The sequence below is a fragment of the Oratosquilla oratoria genome, chromosome 6, assembly GCF_046742065.1.
Source record: "Oratosquilla oratoria isolate Oo_2021 chromosome 6, ASM4674206v1, whole genome shotgun sequence".
Taxonomy (NCBI): Eukaryota; Metazoa; Arthropoda; class Malacostraca; order Stomatopoda; family Squillidae; genus Oratosquilla; species Oratosquilla oratoria.
Genome location: NC_134782.1, coordinates 42,922,934 through 42,939,021, shown reverse-complemented (window position 1 = coordinate 42,939,021; position 16,088 = coordinate 42,922,934). Strand labels below are relative to the sequence as shown.

General features: G+C 41.8%; 1 protein-coding gene across 4 annotated transcripts in view; it reads right to left on the bottom strand.

Moving 5' to 3' along the window:
* Pkc53E (Protein C kinase 53E) overlaps positions 1-16,088 on the bottom strand; it is a 415,647-nt gene that overhangs the window by 85,138 nt on the left and 314,421 nt on the right. For 2 of the 4 annotated variants that reach the window (XM_076186864.1, XM_076186861.1), the window contains exons 3-6: positions 13,247-13,329; positions 9,867-9,978; positions 1,813-1,941; positions 1,104-1,257 (exon numbers count right to left, since the gene is read on the bottom strand). In XM_076186864.1, the coding sequence (XP_076042979.1) occupies positions 1,104-1,257; positions 1,813-1,941; positions 9,867-9,978; positions 13,247-13,329 (478 nt within the window). Of the gene's footprint in view, positions 1-1,103; positions 1,258-1,812; positions 1,942-3,402; positions 3,518-9,866; positions 9,979-13,246; positions 13,330-16,088 lie in introns of all 4 variants that reach the window. The other 2 variants (XM_076186863.1, XM_076186860.1) reach the window with 1 other exon arrangement.

Sequence of the window (16,088 nt, the reverse complement as noted above, 5' to 3'; positions counted from 1 at the left end):
TATCTTTTCCCTTCCTTCCTCAACAGACATTCCCCTCTTTCCCAATGCCCTTTTACCCCATCCATCCATCTCATTCTTGGTCACCCACTCATGTTTATTCCTTCCACCTCTGCCTTCCACACCTCTTTTACTAATCTTTCTTCACTCATTCTTTCCATGTGTACAATCCATCCCAATACTCTTTCATCAACCCTATCTCCTAACTTTCTTTCCACCCCTGCTCTCCTCCTCACCTCCTAGTTTATTACCCTATCTAGCCTAGTAACCCCTACCATACTTCATGCATTTCATCTCAAACCCATTTAAACTCTTCCTCTCTTATGTCCCATGTATTCACCCAGTAGTATTTATCTATTTGTATATTATGGGATTATGAAAACTGCTGGTCTTCTGCAAGAAAGACCAAGGGCAATGGTTTGATTGATCACAAGATCATGATGTTATATATGTTCCCCACCACCTGCAGAAGCTCAAGTTCAGTTTTCCTTTGCAGTTTCTACTCTCTTCATTTTTGTTTTCCATCTGATCTCTCATTTACTCTGGATGCATACTGTATCTGCCTTCAACTTATTCTGTATAATAGTAATTAAGTCTATTAATAGAGTTTCAGTAGAAACCAATAGCCCCAGTCTACTTGACAAAGGTCCTCCAGCCCTCCCATCCATAATTTTTTTTCTGGGAAGCTGTTTACAAGAACTTGGGTGGATTATTCTACTTCTTAGTCTAGTTCCTGGGCACGATCTGTTGAGTGAATGAATGCTCATATGGCTGGCATCTTAGCTAGGATGAAAATTGTGGAGGCTTTGTTTTTGCTTCTAGGAGAATTGTGGAGACCATGAGCATATACAATGAGAGGAAGAAGAAAAAATAATAATATATAAAAACATAAAAATACCAATGGCTTTTTCCCCCTTACAAGGGAGGTAGCCAAAGTCAAAGGCATACACTCCCACCAATTTCATCCCCATATACTTCACTCCCATTCACCACTCCTCCCTCCCTCTTTTCTTGACTTCTCCTGGACCCCATAAATAAAAAGATAAATGAATAAATAGATAAATAAATAAATCATGGTACAGGTGAGCAAAAAGGTCACTGCTTACCAAGAAAGAGTTTCATTCCAAACTGGATTTAATGTGGCCTTGATGGTTTTAGTCTTCATCTTCATGTTGTCAGTGCCTGGGATGAGTTTCATCTTAACATAGGGATCAGACAAACCATTGGGATCCATAGGAATGAGGTTCTTAGCTTGTAATACTGTAATACAAAATACAAACAAGGTTGTAGACACAGATACATACAGAAAGTCATCTATACAAGCATTCAGTGGGTAGTACACTAGCTTACATCAAGTGAAAATATATGTAGTACAGTTCAAAGAGTTCTGATTCTGCTGGAAACATACCTAATATAATGCTTTATCCAAATGAATTTAATCAACTTCATTATCTATTTATCTATTATGCATTCAGCAGCTGGCATCATAAATCAAAATGTCTATTAGTGTGTTTTGCCATTGTTATTCATTATAAATAAAATTTGAAGGAGCAATTGTAGTCCTCGGAACTTTATCTACTTAATCCTAACTTGTCATCTCTGCTGAATCTAGGTATATAAAGAATGGAAAAAGCAATTTGGATTCACATGTTTCCACTGTTCCCAAATGTGAGAAATACGACCTTTATGAAAAAATTGCAATGTACATACAAATTTAATTAGACAAGAATAAATCTTTCTCTGGAATGACAAAATTACAGAAAACCAAAATGATGCATGTGATGGCTATGAGAAATTATAAAAAGTTTTCTTTACCTTCAGCAGTGAGTTTGTTGCCCAAACAGGTGATCTTGAGTTCCAGTCGTCCACGTCTCTCAGTATGGTCACATCCACACAAGTTGGGTACACTTTCAGTGCACCGTTTGTGCACATTCATGTTACATGCTGTAAGGCCAAAAATCCATTAATAATGATTCATTAGGTGTATTCAACTCCATCAAAACTTAGAACCATGACAGATTTATTGGAACAAATACTAAAAAACATTTCTCGCTTGAAAGGTGGCACTCTGGCTTTAACCGAGTGTCAAATGAGATCCGTTTCAGGTCCAGATCCTGCCCTCTGGAGAATAAAACAGTTATACAATTGCCACAAGGAAACTAATTATGTGTACCTAGTGTTAGTGGAGTAGATTTCTTCTGAACTTATTTGGGAAATAAGCTGAGGCAATTCATGTACAGTATTTTACGCATCATATTCTTATTCCCCTTTTTGAATAATTCTTGTGAATATATGTGACTTGATAAGTTTCTACATTGAAAAGAAACATATACGTACCACCCAAAAATTGTAGCAAGAAAAATGTATACCATTACTGTTGCATGTACATAACAAAATTTCACATATGAAATTCAGTAATGGATACTGCATTTGCTGCATTTTCAAACTACATGATATAATGTTGTGGTACATTCCCTTTACAGCTGTTAAGTAAATATCATCCAACCTTCACCTGCAGCACAGTTATGCTCCATCTTTAAAATAACAATGCAGTGGTGCACTTAATATTCATTTTTCTACCTATAACCATCAGGTAATGACACACTTTTCAATGAAGTTATAACTATTACGTAATGGTACATATTTTTCTATATTCCTATCTTCATACCCATCTATGATGCAGAGGTTCATAATAATGAAGCAAATCTAATACCTTTTTCATTTACAATCTGCATTTTAAAACATTTATTAAAGCTCCATTTTTGTTTGAGTTATTAGTGCTTAGCAAGATTTCTCACTCCTGAAACAGTACAATGCTCTAACATCCTCTCTGCAACAAATCTTGAAACAAGGCTATCTTTTATATAAGAGCTAAAGAAAATTACAAAGAACCTGAAAGAAAGGAGAAAAGAAAAAATTAAAAAGACAGACAGGTAGATAGATAGGTATATAGATAGACGTGGAATACTATTAAATAACTTGTTACCAGGATTTGCTAAATGAACAATTTCTAAAAAAGCTTATCTTATACAACCTATTTCATCTCTCTGCTATTGGGATAAATTACTTTAAGACTATAATGAAAGCCTTACCCTATTCAAAATAATTGAGGATAGAACTCTGGAAACTCTGGAAAGCCTAATCAACTGGTCAAATTACCAGGAGATGTAGTTCACACTACACTTACACAGCATGGAATTGTTGTGGATACTTTAATGCATTCTGGCACTATTTCCAAAGCTACCATGAAATTACAGGTGTAGTTACTAGCAAGTATACTTGGTACATTAAGTATACAAATAGCTATGGATACATACGACTATATAGATGCTACAAACAAAATTGCAAGGTTGTTCCAAGTTATGTCTCGTGTTGCTTTTAAGCAAACTTTGTCCTACACCTTACTTTGACACCTCATGCCCTGTCTGACCATGCCGTGCATCATGGAGCCACAGTGGTCACAGAAAGTGGGTGCAGTGTATGTATGTGGCTCCCACTTGTGGTTAAGATGGTCAGCTTGCTGTAAACCCAGCAATACAGAAATCAATCAACATGTAACATAATATGGAATAAAAAATAAAAATAGGTGAATAAATAAAGGCAACTTCACAGCTACAAATCTTCAAGATCTTCTATTTTCCTGACATTAGTTGGTTGACCAACAGAAAACTGGTGCAGAAGTAGCTGGGCAAAAGTTCATCTTAGAAAACATAATTAAGTTCTAAATTTGTGTATCTAAATGTTTCACTTTGAGGAGCAGCAGTTTCAAGTTATTATAATATATATATATATATATATATATATATATATATATATATATATATATATATATATATATATATATATATATATATATATATATAGAGAGAGAGAGAGAGAGAGAGAGAGAGAGAGAGAGAGAGAGAGAGAGAGAGAGAGAGAGAGAGAGAGAGAGAGAGAGAGAGAGAGAGAGAGAGAGAGAGAGAGAGAGAGAGAGAGAGAGAGAGAGAGAGAGAGAGAGAGAGAGAGAGAGAGAGGGGGGGTCCCACAGACCTAGACCAAGATAATGGAGTGGACAATATGGAGACCGTGATGGTGCACTGGGGTGGAAGGACCTTTGTTGAAGATCATCCACATGGCACATCATGGGTAAGGATCAAGTGACAGGGAAAGGCAAATGGTGAGAAGAGACCTCTTGTTCAGAAGACAAAAAAGGTCATGAACTAACATTGAAATGGTCTGGGGTGAAGGTGCGTTTGTGGGCCGAGCTTTTTAGGGCCACTGTTCCGAAGATGACAAGTAAAATCTTCCTGACAACCTTGTAGTTGTCGTCCTTATGAATCATGACATCTCCAAGTCTTCGTGGTAACAAAAATGGTTTACTCGTGTAGTGCTACTACGCTCTGCCACTGATTCAACTACCCAGGGCTGAAAAATACTGAAAGCTGACACTCCAGCTCTGGTGGGTAAGGAGTTGGGTGTGTGAAAGTGGGTAAGGTCACAACATTGATCATAGAGCAGGCCATATATGGGACCGGAGCTCTCACCTGGAAGGGTAACAGCTGTTAATCACAAGTCCAGTATGTGAACCAAGACATTGGTGGTGAATCACATACAAATAGCAGTTTCTTTTATATATATATATATATATCAAATCAGCCATCCTGAGTCCACTACACAACAAAGTCCTCCATAGCAATCCATGAATCACATGACCGTGATATTATATATATATATATATATATATATACATATATAATTATATATATATATATATATATATAATTATGTATATATGTATATATATATATATATATAATTATGTATATATGTATATATATATATATATATATATATATATATATATATATATATATATACATATATGCACACACACACACACACATAATTATCAACCACAATGCACTTTATTTCTAAGCCATCAACATCGGAAGAACCATGGAGGCAACACGCAGAAATTGAAACGTGGTACTCCTGAGGACTCGAACCTATGGCCAGCACGTGACCAGTACTGTAGTGACTTAGACCATTGCACCAATTTCTGGATGTTGCCTCCACGGTTCTTCCGATGTTGATGGCTTAGAGTCAAAGTGCACTGTGGTTGATAAAAATGTATCTCTAGTCACTGGGACCCATTCAGTGTTGTACAAACACACACATTATAAATTATATATATATATATATATATATATATATATATATATATATATATATATATATATATATATATATAGAGAGAGAGAGAGAGAGAGAGAGAGAGAGAGAGAGAGAGAGAGAGAGAGAGAGAGAGAGAGAGAGAGAGAGAGAGAGAGAGAGAGAGAGACTACCCCCTCGCCCCCGCAACTAGGTGCTCCATGGAAGCGTGCCTGGTTCTCAAGACCGCAGGAGAACAACAAAGAATGCCGCCCACGAAGTGGCACCGAGACGTTCTCAAGATATCAGGCACGACCCGACAGGCTCTCCTGGGTGGCACTGTCAGCACCAGATCAAGTGTTTGCAAGGCCAACACTCGACGAGGTCGCTGAAAAAAAGGAGAGGTGCCGAGGAGGTGCCATGACGGGTGCTTGGAGGAGGACCGCCCTTGGCAACATGACGAAGGAGGAGGAGAGGGACGAGGAGAAGGAAGAGGAGGAGGAGAGGGACGAGGAGGAGGAGGAAAAGAGGGACGAGGAGGAGGAAAAGAGGGACGAGGAGGAGGAAAAGAGGGACGAGGAGGAGGAGGAAAAGAGGGACGAGGAGGAGGAGGAAAAGAGGGACGAGGAGGAGGAAAAGAGGGACGAGGAGGAGGAAAAGAGGGACGAAGAGGAGGAAAAGAGGGACGAGGAGGAGGAAAAGAGGGACGAGGAGGAGGAAAAGAGGGACGAGCAGGAGGAAAAGAGGGACGAGGAGGAGGACGACGAGGACGAGGACGACGAGGAGGAGAAGAGGGACGAGAAGGAGGACGAGGAGGAGAAGAGGGACGAGGAGGAGAAGAGGGACGAGGAGGAGGAGAAGAGGGACGAGGAGGAGGAGAAGAGGGACGAGGAGGAGGAGAAGAGGGACGAGGAGGAGGAGGAGGAGAAGAGGGACGAGGAGGAGGAGAAGAGGGACGAGGAGGAGGAGAAGAGGGACGAGGAGGAGGAGAAGAGGGACGAGGAGGAGGAGAAGAGGGACGAGGAGGAGGAGAAGAGGGACGAGGAGGAGGAGGAGAAGAGGGACGAGGAGGAGGAGGAGGACGAGTAGAGGGAGGAGGAGGGAACAGGAGGAGACTACACTGGGTTCTAAGACGAGCCTGTGAGACGAGACCCTCAACTCTATCCTCAAAGAGAGGCACCTTCAACTATCGAGATTTTGTGACAGAAGCCAAAGAACTTTATTCAGCTGAATAACGGGATCTTCCGTTTGAATGGGGCCGCGGTCGATCAAGATGTCGTTCGAGTTGGGGTCCGCCGTTCAAATGAACAAAAGAACCTGAAATTCGACTGAAAATCGATGCAGTAATGTGTCGAAAAAGATTCGTCGAATCTTTTAAGCGACAATCAAGCTTTACAAATAAACAAGTAAATCAATAAAATTAAACAAGTAAATAAATAAGATTAAACAATAAAGAGTCAAGCAGAACCAGTGAAGATTAAGTTACGCTGTAATGCGACAGATTTCATTTTATCATGTCGACATTTTGAATCTGCTCCTCGTTTCCTTCGTCCACTGCATGTCGACACACTGGCGATGTCGACAGGAACGTACCAAGAATGACATCAAACACAAGAAGAACTACTGAGAATCGGGACGACCAAGGAACTACTCGAAGAAGAACTACCGAAGAAGGATGGTGATGATCATACACAGAAATCTCGCGGAGGAGGAGAAAGAGGAAGAGAAAGAGAAAGAAGAAGAGGAGGGGTACAAGAACAGAAGCTGGAGGAGGAACAAGAGAAGGAACAGGAGGAGGAAGAGTAAAGGAAGAGAAGAAAGGGGAGAAGGGGGAAGAGGAGAAATGGGAGCAGGTGGAAGAATGAGGAAAGAGGAGAAAGGGAAAGAAGGGGAGAAGAAAGAAGTGGAGGTAAAGGAAGAACAGGAAGGAGAAGGAGGAGGAGGAGGAGGAGGAGGAGGAAGGAGGGGAAAGGAAAAATAGGAGGAAAAGGAAAAGGAAAAGGAGAGCAGGAAAAGGAAGGAGGAGAAGGAGAAGGAAGAGGAGGAAGGAGGGGAAAGGAAGAATAGGAGGAAAAGGAAGAGGAAAAGGAGAGCAGGAAAAGGAAGGAGGAGAAGGAAAAGGAAGGAGGAGGAGAAGGAGAAGGAAGAGGAGGAAAATGAGGATGGGAAAAAAGCAAGAGAAGCAAGAAAAGGAATAGGAAGAAAAGGAAAAGGAGGAAGAAGTGGAAGAAACAGAAGAGGAGGAAGAAAAGGGATAAATGGAAGAGGAGAAAGGAAAGGAGAGGAGGAATAAAGAGGAGGAAGAGGAAGAAAAGGAAGAGGAAGATGAGGAGGAAACAGAAGAGGAATCGCTCATGAAGCTTACACCGAAACCCCCAGCGCTCCGGCAACGATCAACGTTTGCTTCAGCTTTGCGATACCACGGGAAAAAAAATCTTGTGTGTCCATCGCCACTTTATTTAAGTCAACCGAAGACGATTCCTTTTCGCCCGTCAAGGGTCTGTAGACGTTTTCATGTCGAAAGCGATCTTATTACATCGACTTTATACTTGTCCTCCCTCATCGTCGTCATCTTTTCAATGTATATTATATATTTATATTTGTATTTATATATATATATATATATATATATATATATATATATATATATATATATATATCCTCACACATATCAAGGTTCTACAACAGTGTTCCTTAACATTTCCCAACCCAACTAGCACCATACACTCAAGTCTAAGCAATCTAGCCCCACCTTATAAGGGGGCTATCACACTGGGCAGCTTCCACGGGCTTCACCAGCGCCGATCGTTGAGAGTTCGAGTCAAAACGACATCTGTTACAAAATTTGAATGTTCAAATCTCCAAATATCGAATTATCTTTCCGTCATATATAACAAAAATGAATAATGTAGTAAGAGATTGTAAACCTAGACAGATGTTAGACATAGTTAAAATGTTCTTAGAGAAGTATAGATTTAAGAAAAGTCATATTCTAGTTATTTAAATGGAGGTTGGAGGTAGGATGTCGGAGGAAAAATAGCCCAGTGTGATAACGCCTTAACTCTGTTTAAAACACTTCCCAGCACCCCAGATTAAGGAAGGCTGCTCTACAAGCTCCCCATGTAGGTAACGCTGGTCTGTAAGGATGAAAAAGCTGTTAAGAGGAAAAAAAATTAATAGAGGGCCGTATAATGGGATATACATGTACTTACAAACATGTGTGTTTGCGTGCGTGCGTGCGTGTGTGTGTGCGTGTGTGTGTGCGTGTGTGTGTGCGCGCGCACTTGAGTTACAAAGATATATATAGATATATAAATGGATAGCTAGATAGAGATAAACACAGATAGAGCAATATAGATAAATTGAAAAGGACAAGGAGATACAGCGAGAGAGGACGAGAAAAATATAGACATAGACAGAAATATAGAAAGATCGAAACAGATATAATGGTAGATAAAGAAGTAGATATAGAGATACTGGTATAAAGAGACGTATAGAGACAGAGGTATAGAAATAGAGATATAGATAAAGATGAAGGTAGGGAGTTGGGACATATGGATGTATTAAGATAGACGTATAGAGATAGACGTATATACAAAGATAGACGTATAAAGACGTATATAGGCGTATAGATATAGACGTAATAAGATAGAGGTACAGAGATGGATATATATATAGGTAGATAAAGAGGAAAATAGGAAGGTAGGGACGTACAAAGATAAACTAAAGATATAGACGTATAGAGATATAGATATAGATACATAAATAGGAAGGTAGGGAGGAAGGTAGGGAGGGAGGAAAGTAGGGAGTTTCCCTAACACCCCCCTAACCCTCACGAGGGGCAGGCAACGCCGATGCCCCCTGACGCCAAAATGGAGGATAAAAGGGGCAAAGAATTAATTCCCCTATTACGTCCGTAATTGCGTGAGAGGAGGACGTGCGAGCCTCTAATGAGAGCGTGTGAGAGCACAAAAAGAGCGTGAGAACACGAAAAGAGCATAAATTATTTTTTCTAATCTCACGGGACTGTGGCAAGAGCAGAACGGCGAAGTGAGAGTTAACAAAAGAAATCGAGAGTGCCACTCCACGTGAGTGTATGAGAGGATTAATGTCAATGCCGATTAATCGGCATCGGCATCGACAAAAATCGGAACTTTTTTTCGAGAATCGGTTTCGTTATATCTGTGCATCAAAGAAGAGAGCAATGATCTCTAGAAAGCGAGAGCATAAGGTGAAGAGCCTACGTCAGGAGGCGCAGAGTGGCTGCGGTCGAAGATATCACCTTTTCCCTGTGTGCTTGAGGGAATGTTTGGGCAGGTAACATCCACGGCTGGGAACAGGAGTGCGGGATTCGAACCCACAGCATATTCTAAATCTAGTATTGGTTCGAGGTAGACATGTTGAAGCTTAGAGATTCTAAGTAATAGGAGGGCTAGGGAAGTATCAAGAGGAAGAGAGTTCCAGAGCCTCCCAGAAGAAGAGGAAAAGGAGGAGCTCTTTAGAAGAAGAAGAGGAAGATGAAAAGGAAGGAGAGAGAGAAGAGGAAGATGAAAAGGAAGAATAAGATGAGGAAGAGGAAGGAGGTAAATGCGAGTATGATGAAGGGTAGAGAGCGAAAGTGTGTGTACAGGCATGCAAGTTTGTATGTTTGCACAGGCGCGTGTATATATTCTCCAAGCTCGTCGTGAACGTGTGTATGTATGTATGTGTGTGTGTATGTGTGTGCATATACGCACCTTCGCATCGCATGCCCTGGTGGATGATGCCATAAAGGAGGGATCCGCAGTGATCACAGAAGGTGGGGGAGCCGTAGGACTGGACCCTGAACTTGTGCTTGGTGCGAGTGTCCTACGGAAGCAGAGGAACAAAAGGACTACGTTAGCTATGCGGCGCAACTGCTGCAGGTACAGCGTGGTAGCAGGTACCCTGTCACCTGCTCAGGTGCCAGAGGCCCTCAGGCTACAGTTCAGAAAGCAGTTGCTACATGTTGGGGGAGGAAATGGGGTTTTAGAAGCATTACTGTAGCCTACAAGATACCATGGTTAGGTCAACCATACAAATGATAAATTCCAAAAGTGCAATATATTATACTGGTACAAGGTACAATAATTTATAATATACTCTATAAATACATACGTGTCTGTGTGTGTGTGTGTGTGTGTGTGTGTGTGTGTGTGTGTGTGTGTGTGTGTGTGTGTGTGTCTGTGTGTGAGTGTATGAGAATGTGATATATTATGGGTATTACATAGGTAAAGAAGCATACATAAGGTGGTCACAAGCCAAATACCCACCCACACCCACATCGCGTATAACTATATATACATGTTTATATGGAACTAGATTCTTGAAACACTTTTAACCCGTCAACTTGTGAAACACTATTTGTCGTATTTCAGTTTCTATGTAAATAATGAAAAAATACTATATTAAAAAAATGATAATAATGAAAATAATAATAAAAAAAACAATAATACTGATAAACAATGATTAGGGATCTGGTATGTAATGTACATGTACAATTCTTCCCCCATTTTTTTTTTTTTTCTTTTAATCACAAAGCAAGTGATGATGTCGGATGTACAATATTGACGAACAGCAGTTACAAAAACCGTTACATTTCAAATGCATAACCATTAATAAGAACGTTACGAAAATAGTTATATTTCAAAAGCAGAACCAATAACAAAATTACGAAAACTTATATTTCAAATACAGAATTATTGATAGGAAACGAAAATCCTTACATTCTAAAAACAAAATTATATATAAAAAACAAAGAAAAACAAACGTAAACCGAGATTGGTTCCCAATTAGTGAAGTCGACGTTTTAAGTCTTGAAAATTGGAGTTCAAGTCTTGGGTTCGTTTTTTTTGGTGGCCACTCAACGTCACAAGCACGCGCCAAGCACCTCCTACTTTCCCTTCAAGAGCACCATTGTCCTCCAGCAATTCTCTTTACGAAATTTTGAACGAAAAACGTTCAAAAAGTGAACGTGGGTGGCAAGGGGAAGGGGGGTGCAAAAATTAATTTTATATATCTAGTTCTAACCATCGTTAGATTATTTCGTTCAGTTTGGGGAAGTTGGTTGGGGGGGGGGGCGAGAGACCCCCCCATCTTCCTCTTACTGTTCCCTTATCCTCTTCCTCCTCCTTTTCCTGCTCCTTCATCCTTCTCCTCCTCCTCCTCCTTCTGCTGCTTCCGCTCCTTTTCCTCTTCCTGCTCTTCCTCCTGCTACTCCCGCTCTTCCTCCTTCTCCTCCTCCTCCTCCTTTTCTTGCCCCTCTTTCCCCGCCTCCTCATGTTCACCCTCCTCCTCTTCTTCCTCCTCTTCCTCCCCTTGTCTTATGATCTTGACTTTGTTAGGCTCCTTAGTTAAACACTGTCCCCCCACTACTTCCCCTTTAGCCCCCCCCCCCTACCCCGGGCGAGTTCCCCCCCCGCCCCTTCTCTCGATTAATTACTAGACATCGCCTACCATCAACGTACGTACCAACACAAGTGAGCGTTGTCACAATATACGTGGTCCCCCAAAAAAACCATAACATAAAAATAAACGAACTAATAGGTAAATAAATATACAAACAAGTAAATAAGAGAATAAACATATACATAATTTAAACATATAAATCAACAAATAAATTAATAAATACACGAGTAAAAAAACAAAAATATAATATAAACAAATAAACAAACAAACAAGTAAATAAATAAACTTGAAAAAATATACAAGCTTTGTTGTTCAGAAAGCTCGCCTCCCTGCCCCCCCCCCCCAGCCCCGCCGCACAAACGCAAATATGTTTCGAAAGTTTCTCTGGAAGTTCCGGAAGTCTGGGCGCGACGGACCGGGCACGGCCGCATCCGGTCCAGCTCGCGCCCGGAAGTCGCATCCTCCTCCTCCTGGAAGTCTTCCAGCCCAGTCGTGATAAAAAAAAAAAAAAAAAAAAAAATATATATATATATATATATATATATATAATAATAATAATAATAATGATAATATTAAATAATAAGTAAAAAATAAACAATAATAATTATAATAATAAATCCATAAAAGTCAATAAAGTTGAGCTATAACTCTTTGTTGGATTAATAACGGAATATTGGAGAGAAATGACCAGATTATTAACCAGCCCGGGGTGGGGTGGGGCTCCTCATAACTGAATGAAAGATCCTGGCGGAAGCATTAAAAAAAAAAAAAAAAAAAAAAAAAAAAAATGTTATGGATAAAAAAGTGTTATGGATACAAAAGGTGTAAAAAAGGGTGGGTGGGTTATGTATCCAAATGGTTAAAAAAAGTGTGTTGTGGATAAAAGTGTGTTATGGATACAATAGGTGTAAAAAAAAAAGGGGGTGGGTGGGTTATGGACCGAAAAGGTTATAAAAAGAAAAAAAAATATAGATAAAAAAAGTGTGTTATAAATATAATAGTTGTAAAAAAAGGGGGTTGTTATGGATCCAAAAAGAGGTAAAAAATAAAAATAAAAATAAAATAAAATAAATAAAAAAAGGGATGGGGAGGGGCTCGTCCCTCTGAAAGGTTCTTTATGTTTGGACTTCAAGTCCGTTGCCGAACTCCTAAGGAATCTCCCGTCAGAAGTATCTCGAAGTCAGCGTTTGTCCTCTTGCACGTACCCCTAGGATGTCTTTCTTGAAGAGGAGCCCATCAGTCAAGAGGTCTCCCTCTGTGGGACTCCCCTGCGAAGAGGATCTCCTGAAGAGGAGCCTATAAGTCACGAGGTCTCCCCCTTGTAGGACTCCCCTGCAAAGAGGATTTCGCGAAGAGGATCTCCTGAAGAGGAGCCCATAAGTCACGAGGTCTTCCCCTTGTAGGACTCCCCTGCGAAGAGGAGCCCATAAGTCACGAGGTCTTCCCCTTGTAGGACTCCCCTGCGAAGAGGAGCCCATAAGTCACGAGGTCTTCCCCTTGTAGGACTCCCCTGCGAAGAGGAGCCCATAAGTCACGAGGTCTCCCCCTTGTAGGACTCCCCAGCGAAGAGGATCTCCTGAAGAGGAGCCCATAAGCCACGAGGTCTCCCCCTTGTAGGATTCCCCTGCGAAGAGGCCCTCCTTCTCCCTCAATAGCGCCCCATAAGTTGCTCATCAGCGAATGTACTTACGTCCGAGTCGGCTCCTTTGTCCTTTCCGGGGCAGATGAAGGTAACGAACTCATGGCACCTCTTGTGGACCACGAAGCTGCAAACTGCCAGAGGGAGAGAAAGAGAGGCCTTTGTTAAGCAAGTTTAGAAAATAGGGGGGGGGGGGCGAAATGCGATGGGTGAAATATGGTGGGTGAAAAGGGAAGGCGAAAAATGGTGGGCGGAAAAATGTGTGAAAAATAACGGGTGAAAAGGGAGGGTGACAAATAATGGGTGAAAATGGAGATGGCGAAAAATGATGGGTGAAAAGGGAGAGCGAAAAATGATGGATGAAAAGGGGGTGAAAAAATGATAGGTGAAAAGGGAGAGGAGTGAAATATGATGCGTGAAGAGGGAGGTCGAAAAAGAAGGGTGAAAAGGGAGGGCGAAAATTATGGTAAAAGAAAGAGGAGGTCAATTTGTAAAATGTTTTATAACACCCCAGGTAATAAAGAAATGAATAAAGAATAAATAAACACTGTACCACCTTCAAACGATCATCTTTTATTTGTGGTTTACGCAGACAGAAACGCCCGCCCCTCCCTCCCTCCCCCACACGAATAAAATCGCCCGGCGGCAGGCCAGGTTACTACAGTCGCAATGGGCGTCACAGCTGTGACGGGGTTCACGATCGTGATGTGACGTCATGTGGATTCATGTGGCGTGACGTCATTTGGATTCATGTGGCGTGACGTCATGTGGATTCATGTGACGTGACGTCATGTGGATTCATGTGACGTGACGTTGTGGATTCATGTGACGTGACGTCATGTGGATTCGTGTGACGTGACGAGTCGTGTGACGTGACGCCGTGTGGAGACGTGACGTGTGGAGTCACGTGTTGTGGTATGACGTCATGTGGAATCATGTGGAGTTGTGGCATGACGTCATGTGGAATCATGTGATGTGGAGTCATGTGATGTGACGCCGCGTGACGCGACGAGTGATTGACAGCAATGGACATGGTGGAGGACATCAATCAATCCACCCGTCCATCCATCCATCCATACGCGGAGGTCAAACGTCTACTCAGTCCACGGCCCGGCCCACCCCAAAATTAACTTTCACCTCCATCCTTGGGAAGAGGAAGAAGAAGAGGGAGAGGAGGAAAAAGAAAAAGAGGGAGAGGAGGAAAAGGAAGAAGAGGGACAGGAGGAAAGGGAAGAAGAGGGAGAGGGGGAAGGGGAAGAGGAGGAAGAGGTAGAGGAGGAAAAGGAAGAAGAGAGAGTAGGAAGGGGAAGAAGAGAAGGAAGAGGAAGAAAAGAAAGAGGTGGGAGGGGAGAGGAAGAGACAGAAGAGGAAGCGGAAAATAAGCAAGAAAAGGAGGAGAAAGAAGGAAAAGGAGGAAGAGTAGAAAGAGGAAGAAGAGGATGGGGAGGAAGAGAAAGAATAGGAAGAGGAAAAAGAGGAGGGAAAAGAGGGGGAAGAGAAGAAAGAGTCTGAAGGGGAGGAAGAGAAAGAATAGGAAGAGGAAAAAGAGGAGGGAAAAGAGGGGGAAGAGAAGAAAGAGTCTGAAGGGGAGGAAGGGGAGGAAGAGAAGGAAGAGGAGGAAGAGAAAGAGGAGGAAGAGGAAGAAGAGAGAGGAGGAAGAAAAGAGGAGGAAGAAAAGAGGGAGGAAGGAGGATAAAAGAGAAAGGAGGAAGAGAGAGAGGAGGAGGAGGAGGGAGGAAGAGGAAAGAGGAGGAGGCGGGGAAGGTAATGCGGAGGCAAAGGCGGGAGTAGAAGGAAGGAAGGAAGGAAAGGGGGGAGGGGAGGGAAGGGAGGAAGGAGGGAAGCACGGAAGGAAGGAAGGAGGAAGAAAAACAGGATACAAATTCTTTTCCTTTTTAGCCATGAGAAATGAATAAATGAATAAATAAATAAATATTTAAGTGTGGGGCCACAAAACTTAGTCAATGACGCAATAAAGTGGAGAAAAAATATAAATATAAATATATATATATACACACATATATACAAATATATACATACATATATACATACATATACATATACATACACACACACACACACACACACACACACACACACACACATTTAAAGAAAGTATGCAACATAAAATGTAAAAAAGTAAATAACGCCCCCAAAAAATCGTACCTATTAAGAATAACTCAAAATTAACGAGAATTTATTAAAAAAAAAAAAAAAACATAGATGCGAAAATTGGCCGATGAAGAGAAGAAAAACAAAACAAAACTGCTAATTGCAAAGCGGCGATAGTAGTCAGTCGCCCACCTTACCTGGAACCACTGGAACCATCAGATTCCAGATTCCAGATTCCAGATTCCATGAAACCGTGAAGAGGCCAGACGACTCCTTCATGAATATAAAAACAACAACTTCCACCCCTAAAAAAGTATCCATCCCTTCCCCCCTCTCTTCTCCCCCCCCAAGCCTCGTCAATTTGAGCCTGAATGGACGGATGAGTGAAGAGAGAATTGAAAGGGAATAAAGACGTTGATAAAGTGAGAGCGGGGGGGAGAGGGGGAGTGGGGCGCTCAGTTGGGGGACCGCACAGGGAGAGTTGGGGGGGAGTGGGGTCTGCAAAGGAGGAAAGAAACGGGTGGGAGACAGGGAGAAAGGGAGAGTGGGAACGATAGAGTGAGTGAGAGGGAGAGGGAGGGAGAATGAGAGTGAGAGGAGAAAGAGCGAGTGCGAGAGGGAGGGAGAGAGAGAGAGGGAGAGAGAGTGAGAGTGAGGGAGGGTGAGAGGGAAGGAGAGTGAGAGGGAAGGAGAGCGAGAGGGAAGGAGAGCGAGAGGGAGAGAGAGTATGAGAAGAAGGAGAGTGAGAGGGAGAGAGAGTATGAGAAGAAGGAGAGTGAGA